The 24,016-nt window shown below is 32.3% G+C and overlaps 2 protein-coding genes and 1 long non-coding RNA gene across 4 annotated transcripts in view; 1 reads left to right on the top strand and 2 right to left on the bottom strand.

Moving 5' to 3' along the window:
* Nucleotides 1-2,389: 2,389 nt before the first annotated feature.
* LOC143046242 (tRNA-splicing endonuclease subunit Sen54-like) lies at nt 2,390-16,783 on the bottom strand. Of its 2 annotated transcripts, none has more exons than XM_076219290.1 (9): nt 16,643-16,783; nt 13,027-13,191; nt 11,983-12,046; nt 11,519-11,602; nt 9,915-10,063; nt 8,468-9,420; nt 8,207-8,261; nt 6,820-6,939; nt 2,390-2,561 (listed from the first exon to the last, which is right to left on the bottom strand). In XM_076219290.1, the coding sequence occupies exons 1-9, from the start codon at nt 16,717-16,719 to the stop codon at nt 2,414-2,416; spliced, it is 1,815 nt and encodes a 604-aa protein (XP_076075405.1). In that variant the 5' UTR covers nt 16,720-16,783; the 3' UTR covers nt 2,390-2,413. The 2 variants fall into 2 exon arrangements, with proteins under 2 accessions (XP_076075405.1, XP_076075407.1); XM_076219292.1 differs by lacking the exon at nt 16,643-16,783 and adding an exon at nt 14,959-15,317.
* LOC143046243 (uncharacterized) lies at nt 3,702-6,345 on the bottom strand. Its single transcript, XR_012969107.1, has 3 exons — nt 5,834-6,345; nt 5,017-5,084; nt 3,702-4,251 (listed from the first exon to the last, which is right to left on the bottom strand). It is a non-coding gene; the product is annotated as an uncharacterized LOC143046243 (long non-coding RNA).
* Nucleotides 16,784-16,875: 92 nt separating the features above from the next.
* Nucleotides 16,876-24,016, top strand: part of LOC143046244 (katanin-interacting protein-like) — a 55,942-nt gene continuing 48,801 nt past the window's right edge. The window contains exons 1-4 of the mRNA XM_076219293.1: nt 16,876-16,964; nt 20,609-20,726; nt 21,738-21,922; nt 23,627-23,812. Of these exons, the coding sequence (XP_076075408.1) occupies nt 16,958-16,964; nt 20,609-20,726; nt 21,738-21,922; nt 23,627-23,812 (496 nt within the window). The 5' untranslated portion in view covers nt 16,876-16,957. The remainder of the gene's footprint in view (nt 16,965-20,608; nt 20,727-21,737; nt 21,923-23,626; nt 23,813-24,016) is intronic.

The following is a 24,016-nucleotide window of genomic DNA, read 5'->3' on the forward strand; positions in this document are numbered from 1 at the left end:
AAAATACCAACGGTAAGTTATTAGACTTATCAAATACTTAGGGTAGACTAACAAATCAGTCAAATTATTGTTACGGACTTTGCCAGAAGATACATAGTCATTTTAAAAATGTACAGAATTCGCAAGCTTGTATAAAAGACATTTTAGTTAGTATATATATGTATTCAGGAACAATGGTTGGTCAAATGTCCAAATCTGAAGAGGATAATATTGAAGAGCACTTTAATGAAACGTATTTGACATGCAAATAAGTGAATGAAACCAATCTATAATTTCAACACAAAAAAACTAGATAGTACGGTACAGTGGCTTTACTATGGAAACAACATCTAGACTATATTGTACAAAAAGTTGATGATGAACCAGAGTGAAGGATATATGCATCAAACTAAATGTAAAGCCAATCATTGGTAATGCCATACATAGGGTCAAAACAGGCTAATGCACTTTGAAAGAATGTCTACACCAGCTTCACGAACTACTCTTATACATGTACCCCTGTCAGGTGTGGCGAATGGAATTCTGATCTGATGAAAACAATAAGTGAATCAGCATGGGATGGAATACATACAAATAATCATAGAAACTAACGTTATGCGACTGTCATACAAATGAACTAGCTATAAAACCAGGTTCAATTCACCATTTTCTACATAACACAAGAAAATGCCTGTACTAAGTCAGGAAAATGACAGTTGTTATCCATTCGTTTGACGTATTTGAGCTTTTGATTTTGATATTTGATAAAGGCAGATCTCTTTTGAATTTTCTTCGGAGTTCAGTATTTTATACTTTTTAAAGCAACAACATTAATGTTAATTCTTTCAAAATGCTACTAAACATCAACAGTTGATTATAGCATTGTACATGGCCGCCTGGCTAACTAAGTCTACATCACTACAAGACTTGTTTGTTATCAAACAACACATCTGTTTATTAACCCATGTTAACGGAAATGAAAATTGAGATTGTAATTAAGAAAAGGCAGGACCAAAATTTGCACTAAATTCAAATTATATGGGGTAAAATATTTACAACAATATCAGGAATGTTTAACCAAAAACATGGAAATCAAATGGACTTCTTAAACGACTCAACTGCAATGGCCAACCAAACTAATGGACGACTTATCATCAACGAAACAAAAATATTTCGCCACATTTTTGCGCCTGTTCCAAGTCAGGAGCCTCTGGCCTTTGTTTGTCTTGCATGTTTTTTTTATTTTTGTTCATTTATATGTTTTGGAGTTTAGAATGAAGTCCATTTTCACTGAACTAGTACAAATTTTTATTTAGGGACCAGCTGAGGTCCACCTCCAGGGGCAAGATTTTCTTGCTGCATTGAAGACCCATTGGTTAGCCTTCGACTGTTATCTGCTCTTTGGTCGGGTTGTTGTCTCTTAGACATATTCCCCATTTTCATTCTCAGTTTCAAAATTATCGGAATTCAAAAGTAGGTTGCAAGTTTTTATCATGTTGATAAAAGAGGGACGAAAGATACCAGAGGGACAGTCAAACTCATCAGGGGATGTGTCAAAGAGACAACAATCCGATCAGGTGAAGAAAACAGTCAAAGGATGTGTCTTCAATACAGCTAAAAAAAAAATGCTGTACCCGGAGAATTGCTTCAGCTGGCCGCTGAACAAAAATTGTCTGCTTTAGGCTAGCTTACAGTTAAGGCTAGTACTGTTATATTTGTGATTTTGTTTAATTGGTTTTTGTGCTTCTGACCAATCTGACAAGTGAAGACCGTTCCAACTTATTTTTGTGTGTTTATGCTGTGCTGTTGTACTACTTCCTAGGTAGGTTTGAGTTTTGAATATTGTCACATTTTGTCATACCAGGAGGACCCTTTACGCCTTACTATACTGTATATGTTTAAATCCTTGATGAAAGCGTTACATATACTTTAAGTTGCATTCTTTCACATCTTTGGCAATCAAACATGTGAACAATATCTCCAAATTTGTTTATCTAAATCATTCCCTATTGAAACAAGAATGTGTACCAAGTACAAGTTGCCCCACTTACGCTATCATTTTTTATATTCAGTCGACCATGAAATTTGGAGTCAAAACTCTAATTTGGCATTAAAATTAAGATTATATCAAAGGAAACATGTGTACTAAGTTTAAAGTTGATTGGACTTCAACTTCATCAAAAACTACCTTGACCAAAAACTTGAACTTGAAGTGGGACAGACAGACGGATGAACAAAGGAATGGACACACAGGCCAAAAAACATAATGCCCTTAAGTGGGGTACAAAAGCATAAATTTTCCTTCATAGAGGAAAAAATGTTTTTTTATATGAATAGATTTTCAACTATAATTTGAGTTCATTTGATATTCTCTAATTTCTAGTTGCAAAATAAAACTCAATAACTATAATTTGTTTTTATTATTTTAATTCAATCACAGCATATCTGGTATTTGTATATCAGTAAATCCATAAAATGCTATATCACCATGATCCACCACTGCCCATTGTAAAGGTATACCATCTGTGTAGTAGTGGTGGAGGTTTGTTATTGTCTGTAAATCTGGCAATGGTTCACAATGTCTGAAAATATAAGAACAAATCCAATCTATTAGTGGCCTTCTAAATATAACAACAAATCCAATCTACTAATGGCCTTCTAAATATAACAACAAATCCAATCTATTAATGGCCTTCTAAATATAACAACAAATCCAATCTACTAATGGCCTTCTAAATATAACAACAAATCCAATCTATTAATGGCCTTCTAAATATAACAACAAATCCAATCTACTAATGGCCTTCTAAATATAACAACAAATCCAATCTATTAATGGCCTTCTAAATATAACAACAAATCCAATCTATTAATGGCCTTCTAAATATAACAACAAATCCAATCTATTAATGGCCTTCTAAATATAACAACAAATCCAATCTATTAATGGCCTTCTAAATATAACAACAAATCCAATCTATTAATGGCCTTCTAAATATAACAATACATCTGTCAATAACCTCATCAATGTAACAATTAGTATATCATTGTCAGGCTTCATAATTATAACAGACCTACTGAGGTAAAAACAAAACTATTCTAGAAAATATCTTATTAATATATATTAGTCTGTGAAAGAACCTTAAACATAGTCTTTAATATTGAAGACCAGGACTTGATTTAAGCTATGATGTGGAAGGCAAGGGCTTGATTTTATCTTTACCTTAGAACACATAGCCTATGATGTGGAAGGCCAGGACGTGATTTTATCTTTATCTTAGAACACATAGCCTATGATGTGGAAGGCCAGGGATTGATTTTATCTTTACCTTAGAACACATAGCCTATGATGTGGAAGGCCAGGGCTTGATTTTATCTTTACCTTAGAACGGATAGCCTATGATGTGGAAGGCCAGAGCATGATTTTATCTTTATCTTAGAACACATAGCCTATGATGTGGAAGGCCAGGGCGTGATTTTATCTTTATCTTAGAACACATAGCCTATGATGTGGAAGGCCAGAGCATGATTTTATCTTTATCTTAGAACACATAGCCTATGATGTGGAAGGCCAGGGATTGATTTTATCTTTACCTTAGAACACATAGCCTATGATGTGGAAGGCCAGGGCATGATTTAATCTTTACCTTAGAACGGATAGCCTATGATCTGGAAGGCCAGGACGTGATTTTATTTTTACCTTAAAACACATAGCCTATGATGTGGGTACAGATGCGCATTAGTTTTTCCATAGGCCGTAATGGTAACGTTTTCTTCTGTTGCTCAGTCCATATCGTTAACTTGGATATGTGTGATGGCTCGTTTCGAAGCTGAGACATTTTGACATATGTGGTTAAATTTTCGGGGTACGAAGTGAGATTACTTTTTCCGTAAATTAGTAAACCCCAAGTATCCTTTTGTGATGCGGCTCCTCATGGTAAATAATCCCATTTTTAACACAAAAAGTTCTTTGAAAATTTAATACTTTGAACACATTTAATAGCTCCATAGATTTTACACATTTATTCTGTGTTCCCCTACTTTCTAAATTAACTCAAATGGTTAAGCTCAGTCACTTGTTTATCATAGAAAAGTGCCAAATATCACTACACAGAGAATTTTTGTTTACACGTGACTTTTGAGTTCCTCATTTCAAGGCGCATTAGGGATCTTGTCCCATATTGAAATCCATACTTCTGATTTTTCCAAATATTTTTATGTGTTCTTCATCGGTATAACATTCTGAATAAATCTGTGTATTTTTGTCCATTTCTGAAAAAAAATAAAGTTGTTTTAGCACTATAAGGCAATGACACTTTCGTCGCTATATTCATTTATTTTGAATACAATGAGTATGTATAAGTAATTTCTTCCAGAATACCTTCACTAGTCAAAACAAGGACAAAACTTCTGATTATAACCTCTTATTACAATACACAGACCCTGTTAAAGCATTCTACAAAATTTTCTTGTGCCTTAAAGTGCATTTTGACAGAGAAATTATGCAAAAATGAAGGTTGTATAAAAAAACCAACACCAAAATAATTATTCTTACTAGTGGAAATCTGGTATTTAATACTGTTAAAACCACTCTAAACTACTTGGAAATCATCCATATCATATAATTAGAGTACAATATAGTGCAAATTTTCAAAACTTGTCCTTTCACATAATTCTATTTGAGAAAAAAATGTTTTTTACATGTATTTCAGTGAAAACCTTTTATCAGTGAGAAATCCACAAGAGGTCTTAATGGAAACATTGTGACATCACATGTATAATGGCGTCATTAAATAACGACAGATCAAAGTAGTGCTAAATATAGTTTGCAGTGTTACATGAGAAACAGTTGCCGCAAGATTTAACTCGAAATATTGAGTCGTAACGATCTGTAACTAAGCCTTTTCATTTAATACCAAGACCATAGCAACAGTTTTCATATTAGCATTATATTTTTAACATACCGACTGTAATTTCAATTGCATAAATATCATAAAAAAACAATTTAGAGCTTGCCTAATAAAACAAAATGCTTACCAGTTATTCAGGACTTTTTAAAACCTCTAGTTTGCCATCTCAGGTTGAAAATAATGATACGTCTGGAACTGAAATAAGACAAAAAAAAATACTCAGGCTTTGTTATCATTTGATTTAAATACATAAGTATTATTGAGAGAGAAAAATCTTATTCTTGAAAGTTTAATCACAAAGAAAGACAAATGCTTCTCCCTTGTGGCTTAGCCACCTTCATTTAAACCTTTTGTATTAGAAGCAATGGGTAGTAGCTAACTAGCTTAATAATTGAATAGGTGCAGAAATATTGTTTTCAAAAAAGTTTGACCCTCCCCCTTTTTCAGTGCTGAGAAATGACAATATCTTTTGTTTTGCTCATGTGCATTAAAAATAATAATTCATGATTTTCTTAAAGCATGTAAATGTTTTTTTCTGTTTTTTATGCATATGATATCTACTGACCAGGGGTCAAATCATTGGTTAAAAGCACATGCGATGATGTATCTCACTTTACTCGTATGAAGTTTGTTATCTCCCTTGATTATCAGGTATTCCTGTAGACCAGAGTGATAATTACATAACAAAGACTATATTGTGTCATGTTTACTTACAATTTAATAATATTTAAAAGTTATTTCTTGCCTTTTCAATGTAGCAAACAAATTCCTTTCGGATCTCTCGGAAGTAAACAAAATTATGATTGTGCCTAAAAAAAGTGTTCAGCCCCGTGCCAGTAATGTATTTTAAAAGCGAAAATTTCCTTGAGTTTTTGCTGATCTTTATCAATAATATTTATCTTAAACCATTTATGATAACTAGGTATAAATAAAAAAATACTAACCATCATTTTCGGTGGTGTACAGGTGAAATCATCCATAAATCAGTCCGACAACTTCTGGAATTGAGCTTCTAAATTGGGTACAGATGCGCATTAGTTTTTCCATAGGCCGTAATGGTAACGTTTTCTTCTGTTGCTCAGTCCATATCGTTAACTTGGATATGTGTGATGGCTCGTTTCGAAGCTGAGACATTTTGACATATGTGGTTAAATTTTCGGGGTACGAAGTGAGATTACTTTTTCCGTAAATTAGTAAACCCCAAGTATCCTTTTGTGATGCGGCTCCTCATGGTAAATAATCCCATTTTTAACACAAAAAGTTCTTTGAAAATTTAATACTTTGAACACATTAAATAGCTCCATAGATTTTACACATTTATTCTGTGTTCCCCTACTTTCTAAATTAACTCAAATGGTTAAGCTCAGTCACTTGTTTATCATAGAAAAGTGCCAAATATCACTACACAGAGAATTTTTGTTTACACGTGACTTTTGAGTTCCTCATTTCAAGGCGCATTAGGGATCTTGTCCCATGTGGAGGAGCAGGGCTTGATTTTATCTTTACCTTAGAACACATCGCCTATGATGTGGAAGGCCAGGGCGTGATTTTATCTTTATCTTAGAACACAGAGCCTATGATGTGGAAGGCCAGGGTGTGATTTTATCGTTACCTTAGAACACATAGCCTATGATGTGGAAGGCCAGGGCGTGATTTTATCGTTACCTTAGAACACATAGCCTATGATGTGGAAGGCCAGGGCTTGATTTTATCTTTACCTTAGAACACATAGCCTATGATGTGGAAGGCCAGGGCTTGATTTAATCTTTACCTTAGAACACATAGCCTTTGGTGTGTTATACCTTGACTTGATTTCATCTTTACCTTAGAACACACAGCCTATGATGAGGAAGGCCAGGGCTTGATTTCATCTTTACCTTAGAACACACAGCCTATGATGTGGAAGGCCATAACTTGGTTTAATATTTACCTTAGAACACACAGCCTATGATGAGGAAGGCCAGGACTTGACTTCTTGAATTTAGAGTCAGGGAGGTAGACATCATATATTACTTTGTGCTGCAAATCTTTCAAACTTGATGACCTACAACTAAATTGTTAATTAAAAATTAATCTAGTTTGTGAATTCTATTAAAGCATTGGAACTTTAAGCAATAGCAAGCCTACAGACACACTAATAACAAATTGCTGCAATTCTAAGAACAAGTTTTAAGTAAATACTTTTGATCTTGAAATAATATTAAATCTTAACATTTGAATCTTTTATAGATAATAAAATATAAAATATATTTAATTTTCTGTAAATTTGCAGGGGCAAGTAAAGCAAAAAAATGAACTGTTACCTATAACAATTAAAAATATTACAGTGACTTGACTGTTAGTGTTGCTCTCCGCCAATTGCAACTCATTCAAAATTTTGACCAAATTGCAATTTGTTTTATTAAACCAAATTGTTCAACTGGTTAGAATATTGAACAAATTGTTCAGTCAAAATGTGAAAGTGCAAGGTGTTAAAATAAAATATACTTACAATCCTATAAGACTTTAACTCCACTTTAATGATGTTGTGACAAAATTAGTTTATCAGTTTGTATAGTTATATTATAGTCATTTCCATGCTGAAGAGGAACTGTTTATTTTGAATTGCTATAAAATTGTCCAAACTAAGCTTTCATATAGTTTTTCTTTCTAAAAGTATTCTATATTTATAAGAATCAGATATCATTTTAAATAAAACATCATATATTCAGTAAAATATGTGTGAAATAACAATATGCTATTGATAAGTTTTCAGGGGAGATAACCTAAAATATTATTCTTTTGAATAAGGACTTTTTGAAAGGAAAGTTATCTCCCCCAAGGAAACTTCCTACAAACATATATTGCAATTTTACACATATTTTACTGAATATGAAATGTTTTAATTCACATAATGTCTGATTCTTATAAATATAGAATACTTTTAGAAAGAAAAACTATATGAAAGCTTAGTTTGGACAATTTAATAGCAATTCAAAATAAACAGTTCCCCTTCAGCATGGAAATGAATATAATATAACTATACAAACTGATAAACTAACTTTGTCACAACATCATTAAAGTGGAGTTAAAGTCTTATAGGATTGTGAGTATGTTTTATTTTATCACCTTGCACTTTCATGACTTGGCTGTGGTTTTCTACAGCAGTTGGTTCAAATTTCTGACCAGTTGAACAATTTGATTTTATAAAACAAATTGCAATTTGGTCAAAATTTTGAATGAATTGCAATTGGTGGAGAGCAACACTAACAGTCAAGTCACTGTAATTAAAAGTTTTGATTTAACCTTTATCCTCTTAACTGTAGTCAATAACTTACATCTGTGACGTAAATGATGAGTTCTTGACAACTTGTAACTTCTCAATGACTGAATCTGAAAAAATGAGCCAATCAACTACCACATTTTTACATAGTTTTAAAAATATAGAAGTAAATTTTTTAATCTACAAAATATATAGCAGATAATGTTGTTATCTTTAACTTACTGAACACATATTGTAATTATTTTAAGTTTTTAATTCAATGTAAGACATACTATCAAACATTTTATTACAAAAAAAACAATTTATGAATACCAACCTAAACTAGAATAACATGGTTTCACTAATGGAGTTACCTCCCCTTTCCACAAATGTGACACAGGTGTAGCTTCCTCCTGATTTTCTAATAAATTTGATTTTTCTTTGTATTCTTTCCAGTTTTTAGCGTTGACTGGTTTCTTCTCCCATTGTGAGGGATCAATAGAATATTCTAAGTTAAAATTTTCTTCGTCTTTCTTATGTTTATTTGAAGTCAAATTAAGATTATATTTTTCTGAATCGAAAATACAACTATCTAGTAACTGAACGCCTTGAGGAAATAACTGTGGGTTTTTGTTGTATTTTGTAAAATGTAGAACCTTGTCTTTTCCTATATCTGGAAATATAATCTCAGAAAAACTCCAATCTGGAGGTTGATTTGTAGATATATTTTTCATAGAACTCTGAAATGGCTGTGAAAAACTGACACTTAAGTCTGAATCTAAACATTTCTGTCTTGATTTCATTTTGTATGAGATATAGATTACAGGGGAATCCCCACCAGCCTCACTTAATCTTGTATTATTATCATGTGACACCCTGTCAGAAGTTAACTTGGTATATTGTGCTTCTTTGTTTGTTTTAATTTCTTGTTCATTCTTAATTTGTTTGGTTTGAGCTGTACAATCATTATTTATCTCTATGTCATCGTGAAGATCTCCTGCTATTCTGTTTAGTCCACCGTCAACTGGACTGGTTTCCTGAACTGATTTCATAAAACTGGTTTGTTCCATTGATTCATCTATACTGGTTTCCTCAACTATTTCCATATCACAAGTTTCCTCAGATGCCCCCTCAGATGGTTTCAATTCTTGAGCTGAATTACTTTGTTTCATTTTCTTTATTTCATTACTTTCATTTTCTTTTCTACTTTTTCTTTTTTTATCTTTCCTTTTATCTGATTTCAAATGCTGATCAAGTTTAATTTTCTTTTCATACTCCGTGACATTCAACCTAATGGAAGGGAGAACAAGAAATAAATGTATAAATCTTTGTAGGTTTTTTTATTGAGGTCTTAAGCAAGAAAGCAAATTCTATGGTTTGCATTAGAGTAACTTTTTTTTTCTCAAACTACTTTTAGAATTTTTAAAATTTTTTCTAATCTTCATGTTAATTTTTAAAATGATCTAATTCTAAAGGTCCCTAAGGCTGGAATCTTTTGAAAAAAAATATGCCTCAGTTAAAGACACAACTAAAGATAATGGTTACCTTCCATGACTACTGAAACTTGTGGAGGGGAAAACATATTGCATTAAACCGGGGCCAAATGTTTCAAATTATTGTTTTATAATTACTTTATAGTCGAACGTTGCCAAAAACAACACATAGTCATTTAAATTTATCCTTTATGTCTTAATTAGCATAGCATAAACAAGCAAAAAGTCAGTAGAAAGGATAATGACAGATTGATATACACATACATTTTTTGTCATATAACAACATTTTACCTTCCCTGATGTCTGACAAGTACATATCCCAATCTTCTAAGATGTGTATAGACTTGGTACTGTTCTAATGTAACCTCAGTACTAAAGAAACATTGGTATGCTTGCTGTATACTCAGTGGTAATCCTTTATACATTACTTCCATGGTATTCTGAAAGAATGGATAACAACATAAATGTATAAGACATAATAGTGTCCTATGAAAAAGTGTCCACTTGGGAAATTTTTCATTGAAATTTGGTATTTAATAAAGTCCATTGCCATGGAATAGTGTCCCTCAAAAGGACAGATTTTTACTGCTAACAATATGAAATAGTGTCCACTCACAGGACAAATTTTTATAGTAGTTGCTATTAAATTGTGTCCTCCAAGGGAAGTAATGCAAAGGTCATTACAAAGTTTTATTATACTTGAATTTTAATTAAAATATGGAGGATTGATGAGAAATTGATCAATATACAAATGTAAACAAATAAAAAATGGATGGAAGTAAATATAGAGAAATTTAAATTCTAAGAAATTCCCGGCAAATGGTAATGACAATGAAAGAATAACAATAAGAAGGAAGTGTAAAATCAAATATGAAACTTTATAATATTTATTATGTCAGATAAGAAGGCAATAGAAAATAAATAATGTCCATTGCCATGAAATATTTATTGTCTCCTAAGTGGACAGCATTTTACAGCAACAGTTATGAAATATGGTCCATCTGCAGAACTAATTTTCGTAGTGAATGTTATTTAATTGTGTCCTCAAAGGAAAATAAAATGGAACAGCATCTGACATGTATATAATTATATTTTAATTATATTTAAAAATATAGACATGGAGATAAGAATGGTATGAGTGCCAATGAGACAATTTTTATGTCAAAGTAACAATTAATTCAACTTCGTAATTAAAGTTAAAATGTGTCCAGTAATAACAAGGCAATGGATATCATTTAATACTGTAATCATATCAAAAAATGCCTTGGCGGACACAATGTCCTGTGAAAAAATGTCCACCTAGACAATATTATGGTAGTGAATAATGTCCATGTTCATGGACACTTTTTCATACCTGAGGATATGTTTTCATAGGAAATTGTGTCCAGGACACATTTAAATAAGTAAATATTGTCAAAATGTGTCCAGTGGACATTTTTTCATGGAGGACATTATTAAATCCTACACATGTACAGGACATTTTCAATTCTGACCACTGTATCTGAGAGAGAGATTAATTCCATATTGATAAAATTTTAGTAGGTTTTTCTATATGAATGGAATTTTGAATAAGCATATTCACCTGCAGAAAAAGTATATTCAATGTGCAAAACGTCGCGTGCTTTTACATATATAATTTTGGTAAAAAGACTTAAATTGTACAAATGCCTTTTGAAAATAATTGCCATTACATACATTTCTCTCGGGATATGGAATAAAGCGATTATTGTCTTTTGTTTTGGTTAATATGTGGTTTAAATGACTTTTGAAAAACTGATATTCACAACAGCTGTTGGCCTCAGTGAATATCAGTTTTTTCAAAAGTCAATAACACCACATATTTACCTCATGAAAAGACAGTAAATGTATAATATATTCCAAAATTATCAACTTACTGTTTCCATTAGAAATAGTGCTTCCTCTGGGTAAAGCCATTTTCTGCTTTTGTCTACAAAACCCATGTACACCCAGAATTTACCCTGAAAATAAAAATGTGAATCAGTTTTCAAATTGTCATGAAATTGATTATTTGTTGTAATTGGCTTTGTCCTAGCTTGCAGTAACTGCAAGTATTATTAGGAAGACACTTTAGGGGTTAATTTTGTCTTTTTATTTTAGTTGCTTTTTGGGTCTTCTTGTTGATCAATTGAGAAAAGTTGACATTATTATGGCTCTTTGGAAATATGTTTTTATTAGTTACATGTATATATTTTCATATAACCTTATCCAACATGATATCTTTGGTATTTAAGTGTTGTTAAGGTTGCTGCTTCATTTAACATGTTTAAGTATAACCTTCACTGTTTAAGTATAACCTTCACTGTTTAAGTATAACCTTCACTGTTAGTATGAATCTTACCAATTCTTTGTGAAGTTGAACCAACTTTTTTTCAGGATCCCAATCTCCAGTAACTAAGTTGCCACTGTAAAATGTCAAATCAATATATACTGCAGTACATTTAGTATTTGCTAATTCTGATATTGTTTTGTTTATTTTATCCTATTTTTTAAATAGCTACATGAATTTATTGTTATTTCCATACTGTAGGCCTATACTGTAAATTCAGAAATTATTGCATCCATTTAACATAGTGATTAAGTGATTTAAGACTAAAATGCAATTTGAATTTTTGCGATATTGAGAAAAATTCTGTTAAATTCTTATAAAAATATTCAAAATGAGAGTTTAAATTATTGTGATTATAACCCTGTTGCATTTTTCGCAATAATACAAAAATCGCAATAATTTCTGAATTGACAGTTTGTCAAAACAGAGTAGAAGAATTCAAAAGTTTCCAGGTTACTCTTGTATTGGTATCATATACTTTTTGTAATCATATAATGCTTTTTTCTGTTACAAATGACAATGTATTGTTCTGTGTGTATACATGTCATGCTGTCCAAAAAATTATCTCTTCACATCTAGTGCTTTACAATACAATGCAATAGTTGTCATGTTACAATTCATGCTATTTCATGACTCATGAAATAGCATGAATTGTAACATGACAACTATTGCATTGTATGAATCATGACTGATGAATCTACAATATAAAATAATAAGATGTGATATTATTACCAAAGAGACATCTCTCTGCCAGAGAACAAATGACAAAGAAGGTTAGCAACTTTCTGGAAAACTGTGTTATAGTGAACTCCCAGATATGAACAAAATTATTTAACACATAGAAAATCAAACTGCTATGTTTTTACTCTTTTTTTAATTTTTTCCAAACAAAATTACTATCAATTCACTTACAAGTTTTCATTTCATACACTGATTTAACTTTTATATCACTATACATCATCATACAGAATGCATTCAGTGGTATCCTGGATTTTCATTATATTTTCATATAACATTAACACATAAAAAGTAACATTTATCTGTTTCTGATCTTACTATCTTTCTACTCGTTGTTCAGAAAGCAGTTCTAGTCTCTCTTCATAAAACTTCTCTAATTTTTTAGTCTGAAGCCAACTTCCATCAGGTTCAAAATCCTTACAGCCACCAACAGTTGGTAAGAATTTGTCTGTCTGTTTTCTGTATTTAAATAATTCAGGTGCACTAAAAAATATAATCCATTGGTCAAACATATGTAAACTTTTTAAGTTATTATTTTTCAACTTCTATATTAACAAGGACATGAAGGACCATAACCAGCTGATAAATCTGCACAAAATCATCAGATTGAAACAAAATTTGAACTTGATCTGTAACTTTTCATGATAAAACTATACAACAATTTTAAAATCAATATCTGCAAGCATGACAAAAATAGGTAAGGAAAACTGATTATTTGAGTGATTTTTTTAAAGTCCAAGGACCACAACTCTGCACAAAATCATCAGACCAAAACAAAATTCGAACTTGATCTGTAACTTGTCATGATAAATTTATACACCAATTATAAAATCATTATCTTCAAGCAAGCATTACAAAAAAAAGTATAAGAAAACAGATTTGCTAGACAGACAGACAGACAGACAATGTCTGAAGGATACTTGCAAAGGGGGAGGTGATACATAATATACGTTTTTTATACAATGTATGTCAAATAAAACAGAAACCAAACGGCATCTAGCATTTGTCTCTACAGGTCAACAAAATAATTAATTAATTAATTAAAAGCACTCAAAACATTCCCATCTGGGTACATTCACATTAATATCATATATATATGCGTTCATGCAGCTACCACTTTCAACAATCACCGCCCAAGTCATGAATGCTCCAAGGCTCCACTTACAAAATAGACAAAAGACATTGTGTTTAAAGAGCACCTGTTTATAGGATTTTAACTTTCACAAAACTGCATGTATCCTGCTATGCTGGTAAGTCGTTCACCTGTGGACATTTTTTTCTTATTTTTTCTGTAGACTTGGCTTTGTTTTTTTATTAACCTGTATTGTCAAGCTAGGTTACTCATAATTGTTTCTTAGTCACTCAATGTACGATGTTGTTCCATACTAAAGCTGCTGACACTGTTTGTTTACATTCAAATTCCAATAGCCATACCTGCCAAGTTTTGAAAGTGCCCATGGGGGTTTTAGTGCACGACAACAATTTCAAAGGTTACAATTCTTTGCGACGACTATTTTGCATGTGCTGTTTTGTGGTCTAGAAAAAGTGTCATATTTGTAAGATGAGCTTACATGCCTTTTTCTAAAGTTTATTTGCATGATTCTAGTTATTATATATCAGTAGAAAAGATGAACATGTAGCTGCAAGACTAGGAGTTAATTTCATGTGTAAGGATATTAAATAATTGTTGACTTTTTCAATTGAACATTATGCACAAAGAAAGACCTTTATCAGGTTAGGAACAACACCTAGGGGTATCCCCTCAATGTAAGGACATTAAAAACCACTTTTTAAGTAAAAATGAGCACATTTTCTGAGTGATATTCATATTATTTGAAGTAACTTTTCCCAAAGAATTATACATCTTATGATCTATCTGGTATAATATCATTATGGTCAACACATGGCCAAGTATTATGGTATGTTCATGGCCTAATATATCAAGTATATCTTCTTTATTTTTCAAAATAATTGGACCCTACATTTAGAAAAGTAGTTCTAAATATTATGTCAGAATTTCCCATTTTTAAGTTTTTAAAAATCTACATTTTTTCATTTTTATTTTTCACAGAAGTAAAATGACCCCTTGACTAAGGGAAGTCCCTCATTTAAGGGATTCTTCATGTGGGTTTTTTTTGTTTTGTCCATTTGAGAAATAAAGAATAGTACATTAAATGATTTGGTATTTTAATTAAATACACATCATTTGTTACAGCAAGTGAAATATCAATAAATTAGTGAATAAACTACTATTTATTGTCTTTATGGTAGTACTGCATCATTGAAGTTTGTCAATCAGCCATGCTTTTATTCTTATTCTGTGTAAGAACCTCCTTGAAGATGAAAAACCATTTGCCATGTTCACGATTTTAAAACACAGAGGAAATCAACACAAGTTCAAAATCTAGGATGTTAGAATTATCTTGAGAGAAAACGTTTTTGATTGGCTGATTAATTTGATCATGAGAAACATAAAATTTGATTGGCTGAACACGAATGTCTTCCTTGGACACAGTTCAAAATCGGGAACCATCATATTTTTTCGTGTAGATTTTCACAAAATCGTGTTTTAGAGGGTTTTTCACGATCACGATCGTGCAATAGTGACAAAGGGTCAAAATCGTGTAATACACGCCTAAATCGTGAAAGTTGGCAGGTATGAATAGCGTCAAAACCATGTGATGCATTGAAACGTTCTACCCAACCAAATTGCTCTATTGTCGATTAAGGGATTTTTTTCAGTCTAAGGCAATTATATCATTTGTTTGTGTGATATTGCTTTGAAACAGTTTGCAATAATTTAGGGGTTTATTCAACAGGAAACCTCAATTTTTACCATGACATTCGACATTCGTTTTTGATTAACCTAGCTACTCTATATTCCTGAAAAAAATTATAGCATGAACATCGTTTTATCATATAGTTTTCCTTCCATTTTGGATTGGGGGTTTTTTCGGGAAAATCGTGCAAGACGTAAGGTGCTTGTCATTTTGAAATTCGTAAAATACGATTTGCTGCATGACCTTTTATGTCTGCCACTAAGATTGAAGACGCTGAGTGGAATGTAAACAAAGCAATGGAGGTTGGAAGTAGGATTTTGTGAAGTTTTGAAACATTTAAGGCATTCAGAAGTCAGGTTTGAAATATGGTCATTAGAAAAATGGTGTTTTTGTACAATACTTTTGAATAACAATGAAAACTTATCTTTATAAATGTTTTTTTATTTAGAAAAGTAGAAAAAATGTATTCTGCACTTATTTTGAATGCTGGTATTAGCGTTGTGACGTCAATGTTGAGTTTTCCCATGTGATTAGTACAAACACAAATATCGAATGAACCAACAAGATGACTGATTTTAGACTACGGTAGAATATGTATTTCAATTTTCTTAGCCTTTGGACTTCTTGCTCAACAACAGTGGCAGAATAATCAGACATGTTGTAGACCTGAAGATATAAAGGTAGTCTAACAAGTTGAGTCGGGGAAGATCTTCTTTGGCTCAATTGGTTAGAGCGCTGCCTTTAGATCCCGGGATTGAGTGTTCGAATCGCGCTGGTACCATCCATGGATTTTCACAACTGTAGTTGATTGTGGTCGCTTAATTGGAAGAAGAAGCTAGATGAACACCAATTAATTTCATTGAAAGTTTTAGGATAAGATTTTAGATGATGACACCAATGGCAATGAAAACATATTGCATATTAGCTGCGGAACCGTAGCTCTTAGGTCCTTATGCTATTTTTTGACTATTTCAAAAAATAGCATAAGGACCTAAGAGCTACGGTTCCGCAGCTAATTGCATATGATATGATGCATATCATTTTTCAACTACTTGAACAAGCTAAAAGCACCTGACAGTGACGATTAAGTTATCATCATTAAGTTGTCAAACATCTAATTCTATAGTCTTTTTAATTTCTATGCAGATGCATACCTGATGAGAACTTCACAGTTGTAAAGATTTGATTTTCTACGTTCAGTGTTTTGTTCCATCCTTGCATTGTTTGTCATCTGCTACATGTGTGCAGGCTTTCCATCTGTATGATGTAAAGTCCAGAGAGATTCTGAACAGAAATTATTCAACATCATTTGAGTGTTTTAGAAAGCGCAAATTTCAATTTTGAAAAATTAGTCGGTGTGAAAAGGACTCTTTACACATGCGCATTGGGTATCATGGAGGAATGTAAACTAATCCAAACAACTTGTTTCTATCCCTAAGAAAAAAAGAGTCTTTTCCCCATCAAGCATAATGGATCGTATGTAAAACTAGCATGGATGACTTCACTTGTAATAATTACATCGAAATCATCGAAAAGCCAAATTAAAACCCTTGAAATCATCAGTTCTTCCACTTGAACAGTTGAAACTTGAATCCCAAGTCAAAGACAAAGTGATCAAAGTTGAACATGATTTTTGTCTAAAACCTTAAAACAGATTCATCAACCAACATTCTTCATTTGCTTGATTGACAGGACACAATGAATAAAAATATCGCTATTTGGAAATCTGTGCTGCTTAACCTGAGAATCAGGTCGTTTTCACAAAAAAAAACTTACGACTAAGATTGATCGTAAGTCGTGGACAATTCAGTATACTTAAGATCAATCTTAGTCCTAAGTGTTTTGTGAAATCGACTCCTGCTCCTCTTGAACTGTTGAGGTCATACAATTAACGCTTTTCCAATGTGGCGTCAGTTATTCTCAAAATTTTAACGTGAATCTCTATGATGTCCAGTAATGGCAGACAATTAGTGATAAGGTTGTTCTCACATCGTTCGACTAATTTTCCAGCTCCTCTGTCCTGTTACCATTGATGTCATATACTTGCCCTGCAATGTCTCTATTCAGATTCAGAAGGTCACACAATGTTTTGTCCACCCTCACTGGACATCATGACATTCCTGTGAAATTTTGAAGTTAAAAGAAAATTTCTGATGCCACCATTTAGGAAATATGATTGTTGAATAACATCTTCAGTTTAAGTGTCATAAATTCTCAGGGTCTTGAAAATGTCAAATTATATATAGATAGCGATAAGGTACTGAAAAGTGGCAGTCTGAGCTAAAACTTCTTATCAGTATTCATCGTCTTACCCCCAAGTTCAAAAATGATTGATTTATCATATGTACAGTACCATTCAAACGGATCGATTCAATATCGTTTTTTTCCGATTTTCATGTTTTTGTCAGCCACACCAAGTACCGCGGATTTCACTCCCAAATTCCTTCAAAGATTCTCTCCCAACACCACGTGGCTGTTAGTTGGTTTATTGCCCATCGGATGTACTAAAAATTAACGATGCGTGACAACATAAGCGGATTAGCCAAATAATTTACCTATGTACATTTAATCGATCTTGATTGCACAGGTGGGCTTTAAAATCACAGAATAAAAATTTGAACAAATGTTTTCCTTTCTTTGACAGATAAAGAAAAAAAAATGTTGTTTTTATGGTAACACGATCGTCCAATCTAAACCACAGAATTGATTCATCAGATCAACAAGTAAACTCAATTTATTGAGCAATGTAAAATATTATGTGTCACCACCTCGGTACATTTATACAGACTTGAATAATTTAAATTACGAAAAGAAACTGTAAAGTGACAACTCTGTTGAACAAAGGAAATAACTTCAAGTGATATTGCTAGTGTTCTTCATTTTTGTAATTTACAAATTTTTTATTTTTTATAAAACTTGAATGCAATTGAAAGAATTAACAACAACATTTTGCTTTTAAATCTTTTATTCATTCCAGCAATTAGATAATCGTAAAAAGAAAATGCCATAGATTTACATAATTATTATGGGGCCATTATTATGCCTAATGAATGGTGAATAAATTTTCCTTTTTACTTGCATATACAAAACTTATTGAAACATAATTTTCAAATAAAGACTAACTTTGAGGTAGAATATTGGGGTTTTTGTCGAGCCTGCAACTTTTGTTGCAGAAAGCTCGACATAGGGATAGTGATCCGGCAGCGGCTACGGCGGCGGCGGCTACGGCGGCAGTGTTAGCTAACTTCTTAAAAGCTTTATATTTTAGAAGGTGGAAGGCCTGGATGCTTCATACTTTGTATATAGATGCCCAATGTTACGAAGTTTCCGTCAGTCACATGTCCAATGTCCTTGACCTCATTTTCATGGTTCAGTGACCACTTGAAAAAAAAGTTCAAATTTTTTATAATGTTGAATTCTCTCTTATTATAAGTAATAGGATAACTATATTTGATATGTGCGTACCTTGCAAGGTCCTCATGTCTGTCAGACAGTTTTCACTTGACCTCGACCTCATTTCATGGATCAGTGAACAAGGTTAAGTTTTGGTGGTCAAGTCCATATCTCAGATACTACAAGCAATAGGGCTAGTATATTCGGTGTATGGAAGGACTGTAAGGTGTACATGTCCAACTGGCAGGTGTCATCTGACCTTGACCTCATTTTCATGGTTCAGTGGTTATAGTTAAGTTTTTGTGTTTTGGTCTGTTTTTCTCATACTATATGCAATAGGTCTACTATATTTGTTGTATGGAATGATTGTAAGGTGTACCTATCTAGTGGGCAGATGTCATGTGACCTTGACCTCATTTTCATGGTTCAGTGGTCAAAGTTAAGTTTTTGAGTTTTGGTCTTTTTATCTAATACTACATGTATATGCCATAGGTCATCTATATTTGGTGTATGGAAATATTTTATGGTCTTTATGTCGGTCGTGCAGGTTTTATTTGACCGTGACCTCATTTTCACGGTTCATTGCACAGTGTTAAGTTTTTGTGTTTTGGTCTATTTTTCTTAAACTATCAGTAATAGGTCATTTATATATGTTGTATAGAAGCATTGTTAGCTGTACATGTCTGCCTGGCATGGTTCATCTGACCTTGACCTCATTTTCAAGGTTCATTGGTCTTTGTTTAGTTATCTTGGTTAATGTTAAGTTTATGTGAAAGTTGTATTAAAGCTTAGCTTTATACTTAGGACTATCAACATAATATCAATGATTAGTATAGAAGGCGAGACATTTCAGCGTGTGCACTCTTGTTCACATATTCCACTATATTTTATAAACCTTTTTTTTTTAAAGCAAGTACATTTAGGTAAAGATATTTTTAGATTATCAAGCAAGAAATACGAAAATATTTTAACTTATTATTACCACAAATTAAACTTAACTAGTATTAAAAGACATTTAAAATTATACACCTGTTTGACACTCAAACTGGTACAGTAGACCGGAAATATGATTCTTTATTACATCAACCTTTACCTGTCAGGTAATCCAATTACCCTATCAGTCGTGTGCCGGTGAGATCAAAGTAGGATAATGGCAATTAATTCCTCGGTGTAGGGAGTGAGCTGGCTATCACAATAAACATTTACGCGATTTTGGGAGAGATTACTCCTAAATTCCTCCCAACATTTTGGGAGGAATATCGGAGTTTTCGGAGTGACTCTGACATTTTCCTTGGTGTAGGGTGTGGGAGAGTTGGTCCTCTTGAATGGAACTGTACATGTACATTGTAGAGGCAGATTGTTGTAGAACCCAATTGTTTATCTATCAGATTGTATAGTGTCAATCAAGCTACAATAATATTTTGGAAGTGTGACTTACATGTATTTGCTAATCAATATTAATTATACATCAATTTAAAAGATCAATTCACTTTTATGATGGAAAATTGTCTGTATAAAGGAAAACAGTAGTCAAAATAACCATCTAAATCACAAACTTTTTTTTTTAAATGTAAGTTATGCTTACCCTGTTTACATCTGCATCTTTGCAAACTTATAGAATGATAACACTTTAGACCAGCAAATATATGATATAAATCAACTGTTTAAATTTCAGTTTAAGACTCAATCTTTTTTGAGAGTTAAAAAATTCCTTTTGTCCAATGTAGGTTATTCTAAGAAAAAGTCACCAGATGATTCAGCCAAGAGAAATCTAAAGGCAGAAGCAATGCAAGAAGTCCTTCCTGGTTATGAAGAATATTTAGTTCTACTTCAGGAAAGAAACAGGTACATTAATTATCAGTACCTTGATCATTTATACTTTGTAAATAAAGAAGAAAATACATGGTTTTATTTCCATTTGTAACGGGAGTGGAGTTTCCACTGGCTTCGTTTTCCCGTTGTCTACCCAATTTCTGGGATAATGGACAAACTACGTAAAACACGTAAACTTAAACAAGATTTTCATTAAAGACATAGATATACGAACATAAGTTTACATAATAAAATATATGATGGTGGAAGAGTCTACTTGTTGTATAAACATAGGTTCCATATTTACAAGCCAAAGAGCGTATGCTTATTTGAAATCCTAAGTGTAGACTGCCCTGAACCCGGTGAATGACGTACTACTTATAGTTCCTAGGAACAACGAGCCCAGCCGGGCTGGATGTCAGGAACGTCCAAGGACAGGAAGTCCTAACAAAAATAATTACATGGCTGGTCTCTGTGGAAAGAGTTAGGGAACTATAAGTTATACTAACATTAACCAATTTCCCCAAATGAATAGTAAAATTAACAAGTGAACAAATTGACCACTATTACACATTGAATAACTTATTTTTGTATAAAGAAAAAAAACCTTTATCGGATAGGCTATTCATTTAAAGCTTGCTTTAAAGAGAAAACAAGGTTTCGTTTACAACTTGAAATGATGGAGTTACTGAATTTGAATGTCAAATGAAGTTTGTGTATTTAGTTGTCATGAAATTAATAATATGAGATAGGATAAATGAGACAGCAATCCTACAACATGAAAAGACAGTTTAATTTGAAAAATGAAAATATGTTGAAGGCCATACTGTGACCTATAGTTGTTAATGTCTGTGTCATTTTGGTCTCTTCTGGACAGTTGTCTCATTGGCAATCATACCACATCTTCTTTTTTATATATATGGAAACAACTTATTTTTTTGTTTAATAAAAAAATGTTTGCAATAGATTATTAATCATGTATCTCATTAAGCACAGTGAATAAATTATCTATAAGACAGCCACTCAATATGATATGTTTTTTAGATTGCTAAAGAGACTGAGAAAGAAATCTAAGAAGCAGATTGACATTGAAAGAAAGGAACAGGGATTTTCTATCTATGTCAATGGAGCTAACACAGAGATGCTGGCTAAAAAACAGAAATCACAAGCACATCAAGAAACTCCTCAAGATGACAGACCTACATCGGGTAGACTAAAAACTGCAGGAGGTATGCAACTCAATCATGTGTAAACATACATTGTAGGTCTTTCAATACCAATCACTAACATTAAATTTTAGCGTTACAAATTTGTATTAAAAGTAGCAAGAGAACTGCATCATCAGCAGCATGACTGTGATATAATAATTTACAAATTCAGGGCTCACACTACTTCAGAATTATAGGGAGAAGTGACTTCTCTTTTTGAAACTGGTAGGGAGAAGTGGTGAGATTTGAAAGAGAAGTGCTCATTCGCGCGGTGCGACACAATGTTTGAATTTTACAATAGTATAAAGGGCCATATGTAAATAATGTTCTTTTTATATTGTTCAATTCATATCTGAGTAAATAAATTACAATTAAAATAACATTTGAAATTAAAAGTTGTTTGAGCTTGTGAGAAACTACCAACTAAATATCTAGCACTAAAAAAAAAAATATTTTAAAAAATGTAAAGAAATTATAATATATATCAATTACAATTTAATTAAAAATTATCTTGTGTATGACATTCAGTGTTTCTCATAAAAAAATATAAAAGTTATTAAGCTGGGCCATAATATATTGATATTAGTATAATATAGTCTCAGAGTTAAGCAACTTTAATCAATAGTTTGAAACAATCCATAAAAAATATAGGGAATTATATACACCAATCAATTAGATGTAACCAAAAGTCTCTTAATGCGTGTGGAATGCGTAATTTTTCCCTTTGGGATCAATATTCTTCTGTCAGCTGTTCCATCCGTGCGTCCGTAGTAATTATTGTAAAAGTACGGATTTCGGTCATAGCTGGTCCGGTTCAGAACCGGAGTTTAGAAATCGGTCAATGGCGGACGAATGCAAGAAAATTTACAAAAATAAACGATGTTTGACAAGTTATTTGGAAAGGAACATGACGTTTTTAATGCAATAAATGGATTAAAAATTTACTGGAGGCAACTTTTATCACGTTTAAATGAAGTAACAAACTTATTTTGCCGCCGAAATTGAGGTTGATGTACGTTTTCGAGTAACAAGCACCGGAAATGCACGAAGTGATAAAAAGTTGTATTTTTATCAAATAACCTGCTACACACTGCGAAGACAATGCTTCAACCTCTTTTTTTAAGATAATGAATCGTTTATGTCTGAATTTCTTTAATTATCAATAAAAAATTGATGTTTCATCAACTTGGTAAAAATTGAAAATGTCCGATATGACGGAAGCGACTGAAAGCGACTATCGTCAAGAACAGGGCGACTTGTTTTCGCTTTTGGGGGTCGGGGAAAGCGAAGTGACGGTCGGGAAAGCGACTTCTTCGCCCGAGTCGCCTGGTAGCGTGAGCCCTGAAATTACTATGTTTTTCTGTAAATGCTATAACACAGAAACATTTTCAAAATATAAAATACTACTACATCATCTAAAATTTTGTTTTGTGTGGCTTTAGTTTCAGTAAATGGCATAGACTTTATTTCATAAAATGTTAAATTGCATGTTCGAAATAGTGAGATGAACATTTTGTCACTGTAAAAACCAGATAGATGGTACACAAGTTATAAATTTTCAATAGATATTTGTAAACCCAAGTTTGTCTTATTCTATTGATACTGAGACATTTTCTGATTTTCTTATTCATACATTTAACTCTTTTTTCTATTTTTTTTTATTTGTTGTGCTAAAAAAAAATGATATCTAAGCCATAGGTAAATAACATTTATGATGTTTTTAAGATGTAAGTAACAAAAGGGTTTTGAATCTAGAAGACCTAAATGCAATATCACAGTTAGAAAGACAAAAAATGGCTGAAAGAAACCGAGCTAAAACTGCTCCGGCTAGAGAGAGAAGACGAAACTGGCAGGCAGCATCTGTAGAAATAAAGACAGAAAGAGGAGAAAATAGAAGAATTAAAGCACCAGGTATAAACAAAAAACTCATGATGTTTTTTTTAGTAGGAAATAATGCATCTTCAATTTTGTACTATATAAAAAGAAGATGTGATATATGAAAAGAAGTGTGATGGCCAATGACACAACTCTTCAAAAGAGACCAAATGACACAGGAATTAACAACTATAGGTCACCATACAAAATACTACCAAATTTAACAGGGACTATCAAAGA

The sequence above is a fragment of the Mytilus galloprovincialis genome, chromosome 9, assembly GCF_965363235.1.
Source record: "Mytilus galloprovincialis chromosome 9, xbMytGall1.hap1.1, whole genome shotgun sequence".
In the NCBI taxonomy this organism is placed as follows: domain Eukaryota; kingdom Metazoa; phylum Mollusca; class Bivalvia; order Mytilida; family Mytilidae; genus Mytilus; species Mytilus galloprovincialis.

What these genes read in the sequence shown, in the direction of transcription:
- LOC143046242 (XM_076219290.1), bottom strand. Translation starts at nt 16,719, where the DNA reads ATGACAAACAATGCAAGGATGGAACAAAACACTGAACGTAGAAAATCA. An exon ending in CTTGTCAGACATCAGGGAAG is followed by an intron (nt 9,421 to 9,914) that starts GTAAAATGTTGT and finishes CCCTTCCATTAG; the next exon opens with GTTGAATGTCACGGAGTATG. An exon ending in CATAGGCTGTGTGTTCTAAG is followed by an intron (nt 2,562 to 6,819) that starts GTAAATATTAAA and finishes TTATATTTTCAG; the next exon opens with ACATTGTGAACCATTGCCAG.